This window comes from Coturnix japonica, chromosome 4, assembly GCF_054131305.1.
Source record: "Coturnix japonica strain WE chromosome 4, WE-NBRP24, whole genome shotgun sequence".
In the NCBI taxonomy this organism is placed as follows: Eukaryota; Metazoa; Chordata; class Aves; order Galliformes; family Phasianidae; genus Coturnix; species Coturnix japonica.
In genome coordinates this window covers 71,780,989-71,801,541 of record NC_140666.1, presented here as the reverse complement: position 1 = coordinate 71,801,541, position 20,553 = coordinate 71,780,989, and the positions used below count along the sequence as shown (strand labels likewise).

The window sequence follows — 20,553 nt, the reverse complement described above, 5'->3', positions numbered from 1 at the left end:
TTTTGTTTTTTAAAACCCTTCTTCCTGTTATGTAAATACAACCAAGAAAACAATGTTTCTTCACTCATCTATTTTTTTTTAATTGCTAGACACAAAATCGTATTTGTAAATCCTTGTATTTCTGAAACCTACGTATAATAATAAAAATGCATAATTTAGCACACGTAGTACATTGGACCTGTCTTATCTACACAATATCTCTGAACAACAAACAAAATACTGTTTTCTGAAAATCCAGTTAGGTGATCTACAGCATTTAATGCTAGCTTACAATGAAAAACTGCAATTGAAACACATCTTGATGGCAGTCTATATAGTTATGGATTCATAATTAGGGCTTGATTTCTCACGCACCGGTCATGTGCAGCATTGAATTTAGAAACTGCTCACTGTTACTTAACTGGGTTATATAACCTCCCTACCTATGTTCTTAAATGTGTTCTTGCCCTTAGTCACACCTGAGCCACTCCTTTTTGTCACCTAGTAACTTTCTAATAGTCAACATCAACCCAGAGTTTCTGAGCTAGGCTTAATTTTTGTAGTGCTGGTGGAAGGTAGTATTTTTTATATACTACTTAAGTTACAAACAGTAAACAGCATTGCCTAAACGAAGAACAACATTTTTTGGAAGTGTTTGAACAGAAGAAAAATTGTAGTAGTACATTCTGAAAATAAGATGGAAATGGCAGAAAGTAAGATTACACCTTCTACTGACATATCAGGAAAACTCATGCAAAAAATCTGGCACCTGAACTTGCTAGCAAGAGGTTTGCTTCTGAAAAGTGATCTGGATAATGAAGAGATAGTGGAGAATGTTCAGCAACTGATCTCTTCAACAAAAGAGCTGAATGGATCTCTCATTCAACAGCTGGAGAACATTACAGAAAATCTTCAAGACACTTTCCACTTGCTGAGCACTCTCCTTGACAAACACAAGGAATTGACAGCAAGTCCAGGCAAGTACAGAGAAGCTATGCTGTGAAAGTAATGGACTGGATGTACTGGATAACAATTTCTGCTGTATGATGGTACTGGGGGATTTTAATTATCATTTGTTAGCATTTCAGCGTTTGGCCATTCATTGGAACAAAGGAATTAATATTTCAAATATTATATCACTATTTTGTGAGACTCAATATAAGATTCATAATTCTCATTATGTGGGAATAATATATGTATATAACTAAATAAACCATTCTTTTACTGTTTTATGTACACCACAATGGGTAGATTGACATTGGCCAGATGCCTGACACCCACTCAACCTCTCTCCATTCTCAGCAGAATGGGAGGAGAAAACATGACAAAAAAAAGTTTGAGATAAAAACAAGGAGATCACTTACCATCCCAAGCTGGTAGTCAAGATCCAAGAATAATTCATTTGAAACTGAAAAAGTACCTCAAGGAAATAATTTTTAGACTGGAATTAATAATGAAAAAAATATCTGGAACTGTACTCTTTGTAGTTTTAAATTATTCAGGTTTTGATAGAGCTGAACGTGGAGGGTCTATCTAAATCATATAATACCACACCCATGAAATTCTTAGTCCATACAATTATTTCCTTGAAAACTCTGAGATATCAGTTTACTTCATATGACTGAGTACTGAATAAATTGAACAAAATCAGTGTTTTCCCCTAAGATTTGTATCAAATCCTTTCTATTTTCCTCCATGTATTGCATTATCTCTCTATTATGAGTCAAGAGCACACTACATCATGTTCCAACTGTACAATTTTCTTATTTGTATTGTCTGTCACTGGATTTAACCTGAGAAACAAAGCTTTCCAAAATCTCATGCAGAAAACAGAAAAGTAAAACGTAAAACAGTAAAGCATGTTTAATACTCAGGCCATGTAAAACAGCTTTGTTGAAGCCCCAGAAGCCAGATGCCAGAATCTTGCAGGATTCAGATTTAGGAAATATGTGTAATTGATGTTGAGTTTTCAGACTGTTTCCATGTTCATTGGACTACTGTTTACCAATTTCCTGCTTTTGATTGACTATCATTAAGAGTTTAGCTGGTGTCTGTCAGAACAATAAAATGGAGTTCATTCAAGCTGCCACAGAAGTACTAGGAAAATTAGAGTTGTACTTGTTTGTATTCAGTTCTTCAGAAATTTACTCAAACTGAATAGCAATAAATGTAAAAACATTACATGGAAACCAGAAAATATATTCTTTTTCATATGTTGTGTGGCATCATGGAACTAGGTGGAATTCACTAACTACATGTATAAGTTTTTACATTTTCATAGCTTTTGTAGCAAAATTCATTTGGTTACCTATTTTTCTTTCCTCAGAATATCATGATGTTATAGATTGTCTGCAGAAAATGAAGGACTATTTTACAAATACAGTTTCACACCTTCAAGAGGTCGAAAATAAACTTCGTGCAGCTAGTTGCCAACAAGATGATGTTTCTCAGATCCAGACTGCACAAAATGCTTTTGTAGAAACTGGAGTATGTTATTCTGAAAGAGAAGCAAAGCAATCTGTGCAAGCATCCTCTAGTCCCAGCCAGCGATACCAAAGAACTCCTTCCCCAAGCAAGACAGAAAGTCAGATCATTAATCAAGTTCAGCCATGTGAAATTAAAACTGTGGAAAAAGAAACCGTTGCATCACTAGATGAAAATATATCTGTCAGAGAACAGGAAGTTAGCAGAGAACCTCCAATAATGAAAGAGGATGGTGAATACAGAGTGCTAACAACCTCTATTTCAGAGAAAATAGATAATAATGGTAAAGAAAAAACAGACAAAGATGGCTCTTCTCTTGAAAAACATCCAGAACTGACCTGTCAAGATGATTTTATGGGCAGTGGAGAAAGTATTTTACCTCAGACATCAACAGATACTCATGACAGAACTGTCAGAAATCTTTCTGAACAGGAGAAAGAACTCAAGTTGACAGAGCAAATGAAAGACAGTAAAAAGGAAACAAATTCTGAGATGTATAGGAATGATCTAATTACTGTCACCTCTTCAGCACAAACCAGCGATCTTAATGTTGTGATTCCTTCAATAAGTGATTCAGAAGATGTGCAAAAATATAGGCACTGGTTAAACAAAGAGTAAGCACATTCTCATTTTTTCTAGGAACATGTGTACATAGATATTATTTATTTGAATATATATTAATATCTGGGGACCCACAAGCTCAATATACCCATGGTTACACACATAGTACTTTACAACTTCATCATGTGCAGTCAGGATGTTCAGTGTGGTCTAAATCAAACTGAAACTATTCGCTCATATTGATTTTTATTATACCAGAGAGGTATAATCTTACGAAATCATTTTGAATTTAGTGGAAAATCAAAAAACTTAGACAGTTATAGTAAGTTGAAAATTGCTCTAATAGAAGCTCAACATAAGCATTTTCATATACATACATTTTCATGAATGATCTGCCTATAATCTAATGTAGTTCATAATTATAGTTATATATGTATTTAAAAACGCAAGGTATCATGAAACCCAAATACAAAAAATATATATAAAATATATATACTTTTTTTTTTTTTTTTTCCCTCCAGATTTGTAGTGGAAGAGAGTGGTAAGAGTGAACATAAAGTAGTTTGTTTTATTAAAGCCCCTGCAACTGCCCTGGAGAATCTAGCATGTAATATAGTCAATGACACAAGTTCCTTGGTGGTGGACGATTTTGAGGAGCTGGTCAGCAACGTCATCAGTGTTCAATGCTCTGATTATAAGAAAACTATCCCTTTCCCTATTAACATTGCAATCCCGTTTACTTCACGCTTCAGAGGAAATTATCGGGAGATTATGGTGAAGGTAACAGACATGAACTTTCAATCAAATTACTTAACTCCCATTTCTCTGGAAGGATACCATGGAAACCACAAGGTTGGTAACCGGTTTTCTGAACAGTTAACCAAACTACTGGCTGAGTAGCCATTGGTGATTTTTGTAAATAGATGTAATACTTACCATTCTTTGTTAAAAATAAAAGCTTAAGGGGAGTTATTTTGCATTCAGATTACAAAGAAGTAACACATATTTTGCTTATGAATTCAAACTCCATCTCAAAGAAGTGCAGGATTGTTCTTTATTTTGCAACTGCAGAAGTAATCATTTTGTGCAAGATTAATCATCCAGCTGATGAGCTCATTTCCCCAGTCATACACCACAATATGAATGACATTAGAAGATGACTAGAAATCACCAGATAACTGGGCATGCCAATAATACTTTACTTATTTTTGTTTCACATTTTGCTCTATAATTAATATTCCTCCCTCAGAATGCTAAACCACTGCAAAGCGCAGCTTCCTTTCTCTCTGACATACTCTACCCCACATTTTCTTTACACAGGAAACCTTTGCGGAAGTGAAAGTTTATCAGCTGGGTGTTTTTTCTGTGTTGTCATGCTTAAAGAAAGAAACATTTACCGTTCCAACAGCAGGACTTTCACAAAACCTGAGCATGGATTCTAGGATCTCTTTCTGTTACCCTTCGGAAACGTTCACTTCTCCAGCAACCATGAATTTAAAGGTGAGATGAAATAGGCAGTACTTATTCCTAGACTCTGTGTTATCTGATCAGTTTTGAAGAAAAGACACAACAGTGTTAAAGGGCAACATGTTCCATTATTAGATGTCTGTGAAAAGCAGTGGCAACTCCACACCCTATATTCACAGCAAATAGTTTCTGTAGGCTTTGTTAAAACCACAAGATGCAGCAAGGAAGTAGTCAACACAGTATCTCCAGCTACAAAGAACAATTGACCTTTGTCTGACACGCTTCACAGAAAAACAATTATTTTACTCAATGACGTAAGCATCAACCCCAAACTTAAACAGTTTGTCCCAGTTTTTAAGTATACAGAACAATTTTTTTCATCTGACCTTCTTCATTTCTATGAGGCACCACAACAGATTTTGTTACCTCTTAGCGTTAGGCTGAGAATAATCTCAACATTTGCTTCAGTTATTCTTTGTGTCTCCCCACCCCCATAGCCACATTTATTCTGAGACACAACATACATTTCAGAGAAGTTAAAGTTAACATTAAAAAAAACTGAGTATCTTGAAAAATTATCAAAATCTGTAGAGGCTCAGGAGTCATAAAACAAACTCATAACAGGAACAAAACAAAACAATTACAGTATTTAAAATGTCCTGCTTTTATTACATTCAGGCACTTAGCTGCGCATTGTATAAACTGTTAATACATTGCTGAGGTTGTTCCTTGTTTACAAAGAGGAGTCTATAGCCTTTCTGATAATCTGATCTAATTTCAAAAGTTAAACAAATTTGTTTAAAAACAAACAAAGCCAACAAGCATGTAAGGAAACATTTATTCATTTACAAATTAATTGTACAATTGCTTTCTATATTTAGATTCATCCAATTGAACCATCTCTGATTTCCACACTGAAAGCAAGACATGACATGTACTTCTCAGTGGTATCTACTAGTGCACTGGTTTATGTCCACCATCCTTCAGCCCAACCATTTAATAACTCAGTCACAATTACTCTACCCTGTCCTCCAAACCCAGAAAAAAAAAGGCAGGAGGACGAGACAGAGCAAGTGAGAGCCGTTACTGCTACAGTAAAGAGTGTTGTTGCAGCATACAATCCTTGGTAAGAACAACTTCACAACAAATTCTACATAAGAAAAACACCAGATGTAATTAATGTTATAGACATTAATAATTGACATTAATAATTTTTGTGTTAAAATTAACTTGACGACTTACCCTGTGGATAGAGCCTGCTACAGCAAAAAAAAAAAAAAAGTGTTAGAAATACTACAGCAGATCCACGCTATGCTATCATTTCACCAAGAAAATCCATGTTGATGTATAAACATCATTTGAGGTCATTGGGTTATTCACATCCAGTTTAAAAAATGTGTAAGTGTGAGTTATTTTCTAATCTTCCTGTCTGTGTCATTAACTTACTGAGTAGCATTTGCTTGGGGAGAAAAATGGGCTACCTTGTCTTATCCATTTCAGACACCTACTTCTAGAGAATCTAAATCTCAATGAATGTTTCAAAAATGATCCAAAATGATCACTACATGTGATGTTAAATAATAGATTAAGCTAGGTTGATTTAGATAGAAACATTTACCTTGTTTTCTTTTTCCTTCTGGAGACTTTAAATCGAAACTTTAAAAAAAAAAAATAAAATCCTGACTGCTACATCCTTTATGTATGCTGGAAATATATCAGAAGTAGGTTGTCAACAAGGTGGAAAAAGCCACAAATGGTCATTGAGGAAAACAGGAGAAAGCAGTTCCTACAGGATTTCTTTCTTTCTTTTGTTTTAATTGTCATCATTCTGTGGCTTTTCAGGACTAAGAGTTCTTCTTTGAGAAAGAATGGAGAGAGTCACAGTGATACTTTCAAATTATTAGGTCACAGAAACAAAGATGAGTGGATGGTCTTCGACAATATAATTATCCAGAATACACAGAATGGGCTTGTGTCATTTGAACTGAGTGAACATTTAGAAAGGTAATGTATGAAAAAACTAATACAAATTTTATTTACTAAAATGTTTTCTTCCAACTGCATAAATCAATGGAAGTTAGTAGAGTTCATCATGCACTATGAATTATTAACCTGCTAGAATCTCTTCTCTTTCATCCAGTTTGTAGAATAAGATCATTTAGATTTGTTAGGCATAATTACAGGAAGTATATTTTTTATAAATATTTTTTTTCCATCTATTGATTGTGCACAAAAGTTGAGATGGGAAATATGGATACTAATCTTAATTTGACTATGTGATTTAGGTTTCTAAATAAAAGACCAGAATATTTTTTGAAATTTCTTTTCAAGAAATATTCTCTGACTTTAATTTAAATATATACATATATATATTTTAATTCATAGATATGGAGCCAATATACAGAATCAGGCACATTTTCTCTCTTTCATATGAAAGAATAATTAAAAGAGGCAGTAAAAATTGTATCAGAGAGAGAGAGCCCTGTATTTTCTTACAAAACTAATTGTTATCTGATGGTGAAGAGATTTTAAATAAAGCTATTTACTTTCTTGTCTTTTTTTAAATACAGCTTTGTGATTATTCGCCTTTCGTTCCTCTTGGAAAACACTTATCTCCTACTCTTTGCTCAGACTCTGGAAGAAGCTGTTTGCAGCACAATGTCAAATGTGATACTGTACCGGAAAAGAGAAAACCCATGTAAAATAATAGTTTTACTAACTGCATCCAAGGAATTGACCTGGGAAATTCAAAATCTCCATGAAGAGGGATACTTTGGTCCCCCAGAACCTACACAGCAGTTTCCTTTAAGAGAAGGAGAGCAGATTCATTTTCAATTTAGAGGCAATATATTTGCTTCAGGTATGGTAATTAATTCATGATTTTCGATGTTCATTATTGAAAGTACATTGAAGGTGCAAATCACCTCAGCTGTTCAGAAGTACTATATGTGGACATCAGTAGATTGTAGTTACTCACAGCTTATTTATTTATTCCACTGTTTTGTAGCTTTTAAATGATAAGTGTACGGAGCAGCATAAGCAACAGCTCTGACAAATAAATGTATTAGAATAACAATAACTTCAGCAACATGGCTTGGGTCGCAATGCCTCAAGATCAAGGTGATCTTTAGAGATCGCTTCCAGCCTCTGCCATTCCGTGAAACCTAGTCCCTTGGAAGCAGCTGCTTTTTCTTGTATTTCAGGACAGGATTCGATCAATGGAACGAGGGCTTTTTAAATTATAAAATTTGTGATAAGAATTAAACAGATTCCAAACAAAAGTAAACAGTCCAGTATTTTTCTGTTAAAATTCACTTCAAGTGAGCAAGGTCTGACACTGAAATCCAGGGTGAAATAGTGCTTTTTGTGAGTTGCACTATAAATTGCAGTGATGCAAGAGTTGCTGTGTCATTTGCTCTAGCAGTCTGGAGCATTCAGTGCAATGGCTTCCATCATTCAACAATTCACTTTAAAGAAGAGGTAAGAAATACCAGAAAAATTTTCACCCCAAATTACATATAGTCCCTTCTGCCAGCTTTGCAATCACCTGTATTTGCCCCCTGAACATTTTGTACATCTGATACAAATTCTTCCATTGAGAACTCCATACATGCTGAAGAAATGATTATTGTCCCAAAAGAAATGGCTCCAGACTGAAAGAACACCTGCTTTTCTATTGCAAGAACACACAAATGTATTGTGTCACAGATCCTAAAAAGGAGCTTACCCCTCTGATCTCATTGCTGTTACCGATAGGAAATCAGAAGGTGTATACTTCTATTCTCAACAGTTTTATTTCTCTTTGTATCATACATTTTGTCACCTCCCAGGTTCCTTACTTTTCACCCTGTAGCACGGCTTTCACCACTTGTTCCCAGTGCCAACATTTCAAGAGCTAAGAAGGCTAGTTATTAAGACACTCAGACTACTGAGGCAGGCTGGCAGGAATGTTTGAGCCTCAAATGTTCAATAAAAAGTAGTAATAATGACAAAGAACAGCAGATAACTACATAATTAGTTCTATTTAGCTCCTCTTAATGCATTAATTTAGATGCCACACGTCCAAATACAATGTAAAAACTGGTGTTCTCTTTGCTTGTTTTCACCATGGTCTGCAGAAAACGGAAAAGATTTTGGAAAAGCCTACAGGCTGATTTTTCACTCACAAAGAAAGCCCAGACTAGAGCTCTGTATTAAGGAAGTGGATGAGTTTGGTAACCACAGCTCCCCTCACTACAAAGGAACAGCAGTGTTTTACAAAATTACCAGAGGGATGATAACAAAGGAATGGAAACAGCCTTTGCCACACGGTAATTATCAGCACCAGTCTCCACTGTGCAAATTACCACTGACATTACCAAAGGTGAGTTTCTCAACTGATGACATTGTAAATCTTTCCTTTTCTCCCTTAAACATATTTGTTAAGCTGAAGCATCTTGATACAAATTTTCCACTACAGATAACCCCAGGTGACCCCAGTCACCAATGGAGCAGTTCTGATCCATCACCAATGTATAAACACCCTTAGAATTTTTCATAGCAGACTCTCGTCAAGCCATCAACACTAAAAAAAATACACTTAGTAGAACTTTTTCACACTTTTGGCCTCCCCAGCTGCTACGACCCTGAGAAATTTTAATTTAAGTTTCAGCTAAGTATCCAAGTTGTAGGAGCAAGACCTCTTTTAGTGACAAATTCCATGTAAAATGTAAACTGGGGAGTGGAAGAAGGTGAGGGAAATAATGTACTTTCACTGTCTTTGCTTTTCCACACAGCATACTATGTAATCATAGAAAGGGAAATACAAACTCTTGAGGTTCAAGTGGGGAGGATTACAAACAAGCGAAAACTGAAACCCAGAAAGGAACAACAACAACAAAACAGTAACAACCTAGGCATCAGTTAGTTTTCCTCTGCCCACTAGATTTTCTTCCATCCTATTTTTCCTCTTAATCTTCCTTTGTAACACAAACAAGATTTAGTGAATTGAACTGCATGTGTATTAAACCACAAAGGCAAAGTGTTTCAGGTTAGTTTTGGTGTATATAGTCTAGGGCTATATATATATGTTCTTAAATGTCCAACTTAGACTTTTGAAATAAGCCATTTTTGAACACTTCTTCCCTCCTGATACCCAACAAAAACAGATATCACTTCAATCAGCGTTGCAGTATCTTGCAAATGTACACTTTTTTTTTTTTTTTTTCTGCTAGTTATATTTCAAAGGAGTCAAAGTTTTCATTAAATGCAAATATTAAACCAAAAAATGGGATCAAAATGCTTGGAACCATTTGCATATTGATAGCTTTTTCATTATTTGATTTATATATTCTATTTTACACAGAATGAAAAACCTCTCTGTAGAATGAATAGCGTTGAAATATCATCTTCTTTTATATCATGTCTGCTCACAAAATTCCAAACTGAACACAGTGATAGAAATCTTAAGAATACAAAATACTGTATTTTGGCTATCTTGCTGGATGAAAAGTAGGGAAAACAAACTAGGAAAAAGTGGTTGGTTTCCTAAAGAGGTGATGATTACTACTGAAGTCCCACACAAATCTCACACAGATCTATGTTAATGTATTCAATAGAAACTTCTGAATATTTAAGCAGAATACTTGCTGTTAGTACAAAGTATTCAGAGCACTAAGGTTATCTGTGAAGAATCACTGATAGTGAATGTCTAGAAAATAAAATAGATAATTTAGATGTTAAAAAGTTTTTGGTAGTGGAGGAGGCTAATCTGATCAGAAACGTGGATGGATTCCAGGTAGAAAAACAATGCATTAATAACAACTGTTCAGGAGATTTTGATAGAAGTTGAAATGTGGTATATGCTTATGAATTATGAAGGGAGGCAACATGGAAAAGCTATAGACTCTTCTGTAGGATACAAGAACAGTGATGTTGGTAAGTGGCAGGTGTAACTAGTGGTACAAAATAACATATTTATTACATGCAAAATAATCAAAAGATGAATTCATTTTCACAGGATAATGCAGCAGTTAAAAATTTAGTCTGAGGAAGGAACTGGCTGGAAGAGCCACATATTAAACATAAAGATTATGTTTTCATAGAAAGCTAAGGAAACAAAAAGGAAATTCTAATTACTTAGCATATCTTAATAATCTAAAATTGTTAGAATAAAGTACTAGCAACAAAACTGACATAGTTACAGTATCCAACATTTATTACCCGTGATGTGATCAATATATTTTAATTAGATGTATCATAACATTATTGTATGCTTCCTAATGAATAAAGGGTGTAGAAGGAAATAGAACAGTCAAAACAGCAAAGACTATTCACATTTCTATTGTTTGGTTGAGTGCATAGATATCTTTAACTAATAACTGCTGCTTAAGGAGCTTTTGTTTTCTCAGCATTAGAAACAGGTTTGGCAAACAGGTTCAGCATGAGGAAAATGAAGAGGATCAGGTTCTGATGTCAAGTATGTGTGTGCATATCAGTGATTTTCTACCGATATTTCAAGGCAGTTTTATGACTATAAAGCTGGACTAAAGAGTTTAAAAGGTTAATTTCTCCTTTTCTGTCAGTCCTGTTTGATATGCAAGTAGAGTCTGTTCATGTCTGAAGGTCCATTTGCAGGGCACTTTAGTATTACTGACTGAAATCAGAGTGCTTTGCAGAAAGATAGTGGTGTAATCCATACAAGCATTATCAAATCACTATTCTGCTGAAGTTCTGCTTAACTAATGACTGTCTAACAGCAAAATGGCATGTGATCCACTACTTCAAAAAGGCAGCTGCTTAGCTAATTTTAAGGCCTTCCAGACTAGAAAACTGTTTTGACCACTGAGACTATTTTACTTGCACTGTCAACCAGAACTGCAGGGCCATGTGCCAATGCAGCTGAACCAGGGGTGAATTTAGCTTTTCACTATTGGTACTTCGTCTTTAAAGGCAGATGTAATGTTTTTGGTATAACATACAGTATATTATTACACGATTATCAGACAATACTTATTGTCAATTCTTATCATTTTTACTACTGCTTTAATATTAAGTAGCATAAAGTAGTTCAGATTAAAGTCAAACCAGTGGTAAATGAGTTCATCTACAGTTACTCTGAAAATCTCATGCAGAGCTTTGAGGTTCTAAATTCTCATTAATGAATGAAAATAAATTTAAATATAAATACATACTTAAAAGGAAGCCAAAGAAATCTCTGCCTTGGAAGGAAAACAATGCCCCCTTCTGGACAGAACTCTGCTTTCCTTTTATTTTGAGGGCTTTCACAATCGTTTTACTCTATCTTCAGGCAGTGCACGACAGAACTGCTGTAGAAGCACACAAGCGAAAAAATAAAAAGACTTAAATCTCCAGATGAGCACAGCCCAGAACTGTTTTGTGGGCACTGTGTGCTCTGTGCCTCCTGTGCACAGTAGAATACCCTCCCAAGACCACAGGCCTCCTAAAAAGCCACTTAACTCACAGGTGAATTGATAACTCAGTTATAGTTATTTTTACGTTTTAGATACTGCAACTGTTAAAGGTAAGGTCAGCAGGATTATGACTCAGTATGTCCAGCAGAAAAAAGGGAATAATCAGTTCAGCCTGAGTTTCATTTTCATTATAATAATTCACAGACGGAAATGGGAAGCTCTGTGAGTATACCTCCAGCATGTCTCATAGGAAAAGGCTAAACAAGCAGGTAATGCAATTGAATGTGTGATAAAAGTACATACCATGTTGGCACTAGAGGAGTAAAAGTACAGGTTTTACCAAAAAGAAAGGAGCAGAATTTCACTTTTTACAAGTTACTCACTTGTGCTCTGTGTTCTTCTACTTAATTTCTTGTTCTATATGGAGAAGGAAACAAGATAAGCCTCACAGGAGTTTCCCCTTTATCAGTCATAGGGAAAAAGGACATTGTTTTTCTTTCTTTCCACTGTTAAGAGGAAGGAAGAAGGACTCTGCGCTCAGTGAAATTTGCCATTTGAATGATGTTGATCTTTAGTGATTTGTTACTAAATGTTGAACTTAGTAAAATGAATACATACAGCTACAAACACAAAACAAATTCTAGACTTACTATTTTCTTATTCACCAGAGAGATGGGATGCCATTCAGAGGGAACATCATGAAACAAATCCAAGTGCAAGGTCTTGCACCTGGGTCTAGACAACCCCCATTACCAATAAAAACTGGGGGATGAAAGGATTGAGAGCAAACCTGTAGAAAAAGACCTGGGGGTAATGGTGGATGGCAAGCTGGACATGAGCCACCAATGTGCCTCTGCAGCCCAGAAAACCAACCAGATCCAGGGCTGCATTGAAGGGTCCGTGACCAGCATCTTGAGGGAGGCCATCCTGCTCTTCTGCTCTGCACCAATGAGGCCTTACCTGGAGTACTGAGTTCAGATGTGGGGTCCTCAGTACAGGAGAGACACGGACCTGTTGGAGTGCATCCAGAGCAGAGCCACGAAAACGATCCATAGAATTTATCACCTCTCCTATGGGGCTGTTCAGCTTGGAGAAGAGAAGGTTCCTGGTGACCTGATAGTGGACTAAAAAGGGAGTATCTAAGTATCTAAAGGGGAGCTACAGGAAAGAAGGGAACAGACTCTTTAGCGGGCTCTGTTGTGATAGAACAAGGGGAAATGGCTTCAAATCTTTTACTGTGAGGGTGGTGAGGCACTGGAACACATTACCTAGTTGTAGTGGTTGATGTGCCATCCCTGGAGACTTTTAGATGAGACTGGATAAGGCCCTGGGCAACCTGATTTAGTTGTGGTCCCTTTTCACTGCAAAAGAGTTGGACTAGATGGCCTTCAGAGGTCCCTTCCAGCTATAAGGATTCTATGATTCTATGGTTATTGATTTCTATAGGTATGCAGTACCTGTAGTTATCTTCCTTGAAATAATATAATGTGCCCACAGTTACAATAAGTACACAAATGTAAGAAGGAGAAGATAACACAGCATTTGAAATTAGAATCCATTTGGTGTAGAAAGATTCCATACAGATGTTCTATAACCCCAATTTCCTATACACCTATTAGAATATAATGGTACTGAAGAAACTTTCATAAATTTGCAGAAGTCAAACGTCTTAATAAGATACAATAGACATCCATACAGAGAGAACAGACTTGGTTGTACTATTTTAGTAGTTTCTTACAATCTGTAGCAGATGAATGTTTTGTTTTGTTTTCAGCAGTGATAAAAATGTTCTACGTAGGTAGGACTTCACTGCTGATGCGCTGTAATGCATCCTGTATCCTTCATCTTAAGCTTTAGTCATTTCTTTCTTCAATACTTTTTCTTTGATAGCATGAAAAGTCAATCAACCGTCCACAAAGCGCAAAAAGGATTTTTTGTGATTCATCAGGTAAGAACACTTACATAATGCTTCAATGTCAATGTAAGCAATAATTATTTTAACTATTTACTTTTTTTAACTGGCAGGATTTATTTCAGTTGCAGCTGACATTTTCTAAATGCCATATTCAGATTGTTTTATACAAAGAGTAAATTGGATACCAGGAGATGCATAAGCTCTTGTCAGGTGAGGTGTCATTGGGTTAGGGTGCTTAAGGAGCATACAGTTTTCCACGTAATGAGATTCAGTTTGTAATGGAAAGCTTCAGTATAACCAATGTGTCATTTATAGGAAATGCCTGGTCCTTTTATTGCAATCTGTGCTTTTCCAAGAGCTGTAGATCATTACCAATTCTGTTTTTGACTAAGTCCACTTCACATCTCAGTGCAGTTACCAAAAATTACATCAGAAATAAGAAGTGATGATGTTTCTACTGTATTATAAAACAAATCACATTAATTTTGGGAGTTCACCCACAGAGACTGCAGCTTTAGAAAGCTTTTTGAAGGATTTATGTAATAGGAGAGTAATGCAATTACTTCACTAATTTTTGCTCTTCAGAGGCCCTATGGGACAATTTGCTGTACTGGATTGCAGAAGAGCTTGCAGAAGATAACACATCAGTGAATGCTTTACGCTTGCCTATTCGGAGGAGTGTGTTTCAGCTTGTTAGATTGAAGTGCCCTGATAATTTAATACACCAGAACTATGAGCTTCTTTATTGCTGGCAAAAGACCCTTCCGAGGTCAGCTGACAAACAGCAGCTCCTGTCTCGCTATTTGGAGAAGAGTGGCAGAAAGGATCTTTCAGAAGAACTTTATTTTAAGTGGCAAAAAAAAGTGTTCACTTGACAAAATCAGTGGCAGCTAAGCCCAGTTTTTCTTCTTTCTTGTTGAGAAGTGTGAGCATTCCCTTGATATCTTCTGACAGTGACACAAGTCAGGAGTCAGATCGCTCTTTTATTTGTCAATTTGAACTCTTCTTTCTAAAACAGAGCATAACATCAATGCCTTTTCCTGCTAGAAGTGAACTTTTATCTTGTGGAAGAGAGAAATGTTCACACAAAAATTTCATGCAGCATTCCATATTAGTCCAGTAATAATAACTATCAGATTCTTAAGAGTAAAGAAATGTGGATCAATATAACATTCTTTAGCTACATATTTGAATACTTTAAAACTAATTTCTTTCAAGAATGCAGAGTAATGTTAACCTAATTCTTAAATGTTAGAGAAATAGCAGGTTTGGCCTTTTATAACTATGTTTTTCTGAGATACTGTAAGGGTTACTCCAAAAGTAAGGCTTCCTGTTCGATTATGTTGGCCCATAATATCGTAGACAGTTATTGGTGATCTGACAGTAGTGGCCGAACCTTCCTGCCAATATTCAATTACATTTTATTGCCATGTGACAGATGGCAGGCAGCAGAGGGGCACTCTGACAGAATGGTGTCTGACATGGAATTGCATATGAAGCAAAGGTGTGAAACTGAATTCCTCCATGTGGAAAAAGTTGTACCCATTGACTTTCATTGATACTTGCTGAACATTTGTGGAGACCAAATGGTCAATGTGAAAACAGTGAGGCAGTGGGTGATGTGTTTCAGCAATGGCAACAGCGACATGAAAGATAAGCCACATTGCAAGCTGCCATGCACAGCTGTTACACCACAAAATGAAGAGCATCTCTATCAGCTTATGTGGCCAAATCAGTTAAGAGTGGTGACTATTTTGAAAAACAGTGCTCTGTATCTGAGAAACTGCTCTACCAAATAATTTTATTCTGCTCTCTGTATCGATTGTAGTTCCTATGGAAATAGATTAAATGTTATTCATCAGAACTTTATTAATAATTAAACTATTAAGTATTTCTGGACATCTTGCAGACAAAACATAATTGTGATACACATCATTAGTTAGGGGATTATATTTTCAGGGGTTACATATTTGTAATGTTTCCAAATCACTGCTATAAATGTGAAAATTGCATTGCAAGAGAAAAGATACGGTGAAGTAGAATTTATTCATTTAATTATTCTGACTAGTAATATCTCATCCCGTAGAAGCATCTTCACAATGAAATGATCACGCTTTCTTTTTATTTTTTTTTCCTTAAATGAAGATTTAGTAGCCTGGATTTTTTTAATAAGCAGAAAGTGTTATTGCACTTTTCTCAGTGCACTGACATACTTTGTCCTTGGATTTTTTTCATCACTACCTTCTTTAGAGGAATTAATATTTTGCTGCAGGTGCAGCTGGTACTGTCAGCACGTGTCACGTTTCCATGTATGAAGATACTACAAATAATACTGGAAATATCTCAAAAAATTGGACTTAAAAACTGCTACAAAACATCTGCCATTATTCTGCCACAAGATGGCCTGTGTGTCTAACAAAACCCATAACTGTATCTCACATGCCAGAAAAAATCAGAGTAAAACAATTTGAAAAACAAGAAGTCATCTGTAAAGAACTGGATACTCCACTGTACCATGTGGTATCATTAGAGCGAGTGCAAAGTAGCGACAATGGAAATTGACATTGATTATCTCTCCAATTTTCAATGTTACAGTCAATATTTTAGTTGTATTAAACCTATCTACAGCATAATTAAAATAGAGTTTTTAACAAAATTTCTTATGAACACATAAACAAGCATTTATATTATTCCTGGTTGCTTTCTCTCCTTTCCTCTGACAGGACAAAACACCCTCTTTCTCTATATCTCTCTCAACCCAGTGGCATTAGGCAGGAAGAGAGAATATAGGAAACATCATTTCATGCTCGGCATTAACAAAGATATTCCCAAAGAGATGCAATTTCTAGTCCAGTTTATAATTGAAACAAATTCAACTCAAGGTCTAATGGAATCTCCTCACTGAAAAGGAAGGAGCAGTAGGACCTCTACCCCATGGAAGATTGTTTGACTCTTGTGCTTCTTTCAAAAAGCACATGCCATTTACAGGCCAATATGACTGAACTTCAGAGAATCCAGTTTCTCACCTAGCATCAAAGCTGTTATTTACTTTTAACTCAATAGAAGGTTGTCTCCTAAATGGAATGTTTCTCTCTGAAAAACAGAACTGAGGAGAAAAAAAAAATGTAGTAAAGAATGCAGTCTGTAAGAGACAAATCTGCTTTGTGCTATGTTATTTGTTGGCTGTAAAATATATGTGGGACTACGAGCAAACCCTGAGCTTTATTTCTTAGAATGGATGTGTTTCCCACCACTGAGCAAAAGGTGACACTGCAGATTTCAGTTAAACAGTGAAGGCAGCTGAACAGAAAATAAGCTAAGACAGGAAGACAGTTGATCATAAAGAACCTATCCAGACAACTGTAATTTGGCTGACTGAATATAAAAGCTGTTTGTTAAAATACTGAGTAGTTAAACAGAATAGAAAGGAAGAAATGTGTGTTCCTTTCCTAGCACAATTATAGGGTGAGTTGCCAACTGTGTCTGAGCCTGATGAAGTACAAAGGTATAAGACAAACTTTGCATCTTCAACATTTAAAATACAAATTCTCTATTTAGTGAAAAAGGGCTCATAAAGTAGAATCAGTAAGCTGCTGAACACAACAGATGGGTTTAATAAAAAAACCAAAAAATGAGACAGCATTTAATCAATATCCCATCCAAACTAATGTGTGTAAAAGGCAGTTATTTTATCCTTTCAAAAAAGCTTGGGAGATGTACGGTTTTCACAGAATCACAGAATCACAGAATTGTATGGGTTGGAAGGGACCACTAGAGATCATCGAGTCCAACCCCCCTGCCAAAGCAGGCTCCCTACACCATGTCACACAGGTAGGCGTCCAGGCGGGTCTTAAATATCTCCAGAGAAGGAGACTCCACCACCTCCCTGGGACTGTGTGTAACAAAGCCATTTTGAAAAAAAAAGATCTTTAGAAGCTGCTCCCAAGGAAAAGAGCAGGAGGCTCCTGTGCAGAGCTCCATGCATGGCAACCTCAGAGTAGCTTCCAGCACTTCCAGACTGCTCATGTCAGTGTGTTTGTCTCACCTGCAAAGAAATAAATTCCTCAAAGTGTGAACATTCAAAGAATTCTGACAATTTAAAGTGCTCACATTGTTAATACTGACTAATACTTTATATAATTTTTTTCATGTACTATTGTTAACAAAAAATGTTTCAATTAGTTATCTAGTGTAATATTATAATAAATTATAGCATAACTTGCAAGAATAGAAAAGGCAATGCCTATGTTTTATCCTTTTTCCCTGAACGATGAGAGTATCATACATATAAGTAAAACAATTATCTTACGGAATGCAAATGTCAGACTTTGTCCTTATCTAAGATCTAGGCAAAAGATTATTATTAACCACTACTATCACCAACAGATTCCTAGTATTAAACAAATAAATAAACAAAAAATCATATGTATTACTGGGTTGTGTGTTATTGCATTATACTGAGTACATCACCTTGGTGATGGAAATTTTCCAAGGCGTATGTAAAACCTTACATGCTCACTGACTTTAATGTTCATTAAGCATTTACTACTTCATTGTTTCTACCAAAAGCCTTTGCTCTGCAGCTTTCCAAATGAAAAGATGAAGGCTTCTCTACTTGTTAAATCATTCAAATCCATATATATAACCTTCAGCATGATTACGGTCTATTTAGGAGCCCAGTTTTGATAGTATGACTTCCAGAAGTGTTATCACCCATTTTAATTTTGTCCTAAGGTCAGATTATGGCCAGTGGAGAATAATTAAATTTGAGAATCTGAAATAGTTTAATAGAATTGGAAGGATTCCAGCTGGGATTTTTATCACATACTGGCAATGTAATGCAAGTGCCAATTTAACCAGCAGGCGTCATAAAAGAGCTACAAAGATGATGTATCTCATACATTCGAACCTGAAATCAAAGTAAGACATGAAATAGAAATGAAATTCTCTTTAACTGTGCATTATCCACTTGTATCTTAGCCCCCCTTTTGAGTTGAAGGGATGCAAATTATGGATGCAATTATGAAATTAGAAATAGGTATTCATTCTTCTGAGTGTTAACAGGAATAAGATCCATGCTAAGATCCATGCTCATGTATGAGGAAAAAGGAAAGGAGCAGAAAAAGTCTGAAGAGAGCTGTGTTTGAAAATATTATGGAGTATTTAAGTTCAAGAAAGAAAATGCGGTGATTCTGTACTGAAGAAATTCATATCAATATCAGAAGTATTTACTGCTGCATCATTAGTATCAGTATCATGCTGTATCAGTATCATGCTAAATGTAAATACAGTCCCTACATATACTGAAGAAGTGTTTCGAGGAGAGGTAGCACACTGTCAGCACCTGTCAAGTCATTGAGACCACTTTTCATTGTGCACAGTTCTGCTCACATTTGTTAAACAAGAATGAACATGAAATGCTGAATCTTCTGGCTGAGACCATCTGCAGAGAGGAAAGAGCTAATAGATACAGAAAAAGAGGAGAGATCTTGAAAGGGCACTGTAAAGCCTATCTAGAAAAAAGAAGAAGAGAAATCAGATGGTAAAATGATTTTCAGAACACACTTTCTGAACATACACATTTTAGGTTGGGAATTAGAAGCACAGAACATCCTGAATTGGAAGGATCATAGACTCCAACTCCATGCTCTAAAACACCGGAATGCATAAAAATCAAACCATATTTCTGATATTGTCCAAAAGCTTCTTGAAATCTGGCAGGCTTTTAGGAGTACTTTCCTAACTATCGCAACCTGTCAGCAGGATAAATAGGAGAAAATATCTAAAGCATGTTGAAATTCAGACCTTAAAATTCATGGAAGATTTTATACCAAGAATCTCCAGCAACAGAGCATGAAATTCACAAAAACAGTAATTCCGTGTTTCTGCATTTTTATGTTCCTGCATTAGAGAGACATATACAGACTGGACAGGAATTATCAACACATACTCCACATCGATTGTTCAATACATGTCATCCTGCAAGTGGGCTCATGTCCCTCCTTGTCACATAACTGCAAACACACACAAACACACATGCACCAAAACCTCACAACCACTTAGTAGCCCCAGCCCATGTCTAAAAAGATATAAAATAGATTTGATTTATGTTTTCATGGCTGACAACAAACTGCTGTCATATCTTTGTCTCTTTTCTTTCAGTGACTCGTAACCATGGCTACCCCATGTAATAAAATTAAGTGATACACAATGCTGTAATACAGGGTGTGTTTATTGTAGCTGACTTCGTTATGAAAATCCAAGAAAATAAAACTAGTAATTCAGATTGAAATGGAAATTAGCTGCTAGTTAAAGTTTTCCTGACATTTTAATAAAAAATACATGCTTTGTTGAATGGCATAATTTCTTTTCTTGAATAATTTATGGCAGCCAGTCTGTACTATTGAAATGTTCATATTAATTTTAATGAGCTTGTCAAAACCATTCTAGCCATTTTATGTTTAATAGATTTAGCTAGGGTCACATTTTAACCCCTTGCTTCTTTTAAAAGCGATTTAGATATGTTTGATACTAAATAGCTATCAGTTTTCTTATTTTCTTTAACTTCCAGATGAACAAATGTAGTTCAAACAAGTATTAGTGACATTTTGAGTCTCTTCAGTTCATTTTATATTTCCATGCTTATGTAAAGATTTCATGCGCAGGAAAAGTTTATCACAATTTGAGAGCAGAGAAGATTTTTAGTACACTACCCTAAGTTAAAAAATTATTTCA

General features: G+C 35.7%; 1 protein-coding gene across 1 annotated transcript; it reads left to right on the top strand.

Moving 5' to 3' along the window:
• Positions 1 to 524: 524 nt before the first annotated feature.
• On the top strand, positions 525 to 20,137 carry DTHD1 (death domain containing 1). Its single transcript, XM_015862522.3, has 10 exons — positions 525 to 956; positions 2,306 to 3,077; positions 3,546 to 3,876; positions 4,345 to 4,524; positions 5,373 to 5,617; positions 6,334 to 6,495; positions 7,062 to 7,351; positions 8,610 to 8,854; positions 13,794 to 13,851; positions 14,404 to 20,137. Exons 1-10 carry the CDS (start codon positions 677 to 679, stop codon positions 14,691 to 14,693), a joined length of 2,853 nt encoding a protein of 950 aa, XP_015718008.3. The 5' UTR covers positions 525 to 676; the 3' UTR covers positions 14,694 to 20,137.
• Positions 20,138 to 20,553: the final 416 nt, after the last annotated feature.

Coding starts and splice junctions, on each gene's coding strand:
- DTHD1 (XM_015862522.3), top strand. CDS start 677: ATGGAAATGGCAGAAAGTAAGATTACACCTTCTACTGACATATCAGGA. Junction 6,496..7,061: donor CTGAGTGAACATTTAGAAAG/GTAATGTATGAA, acceptor TTTTAAATACAG/CTTTGTGATTATTCGCCTTT. Junction 13,852..14,403: donor GATTTTTTGTGATTCATCAG/GTAAGAACACTT, acceptor TTTGCTCTTCAG/AGGCCCTATGGGACAATTTG.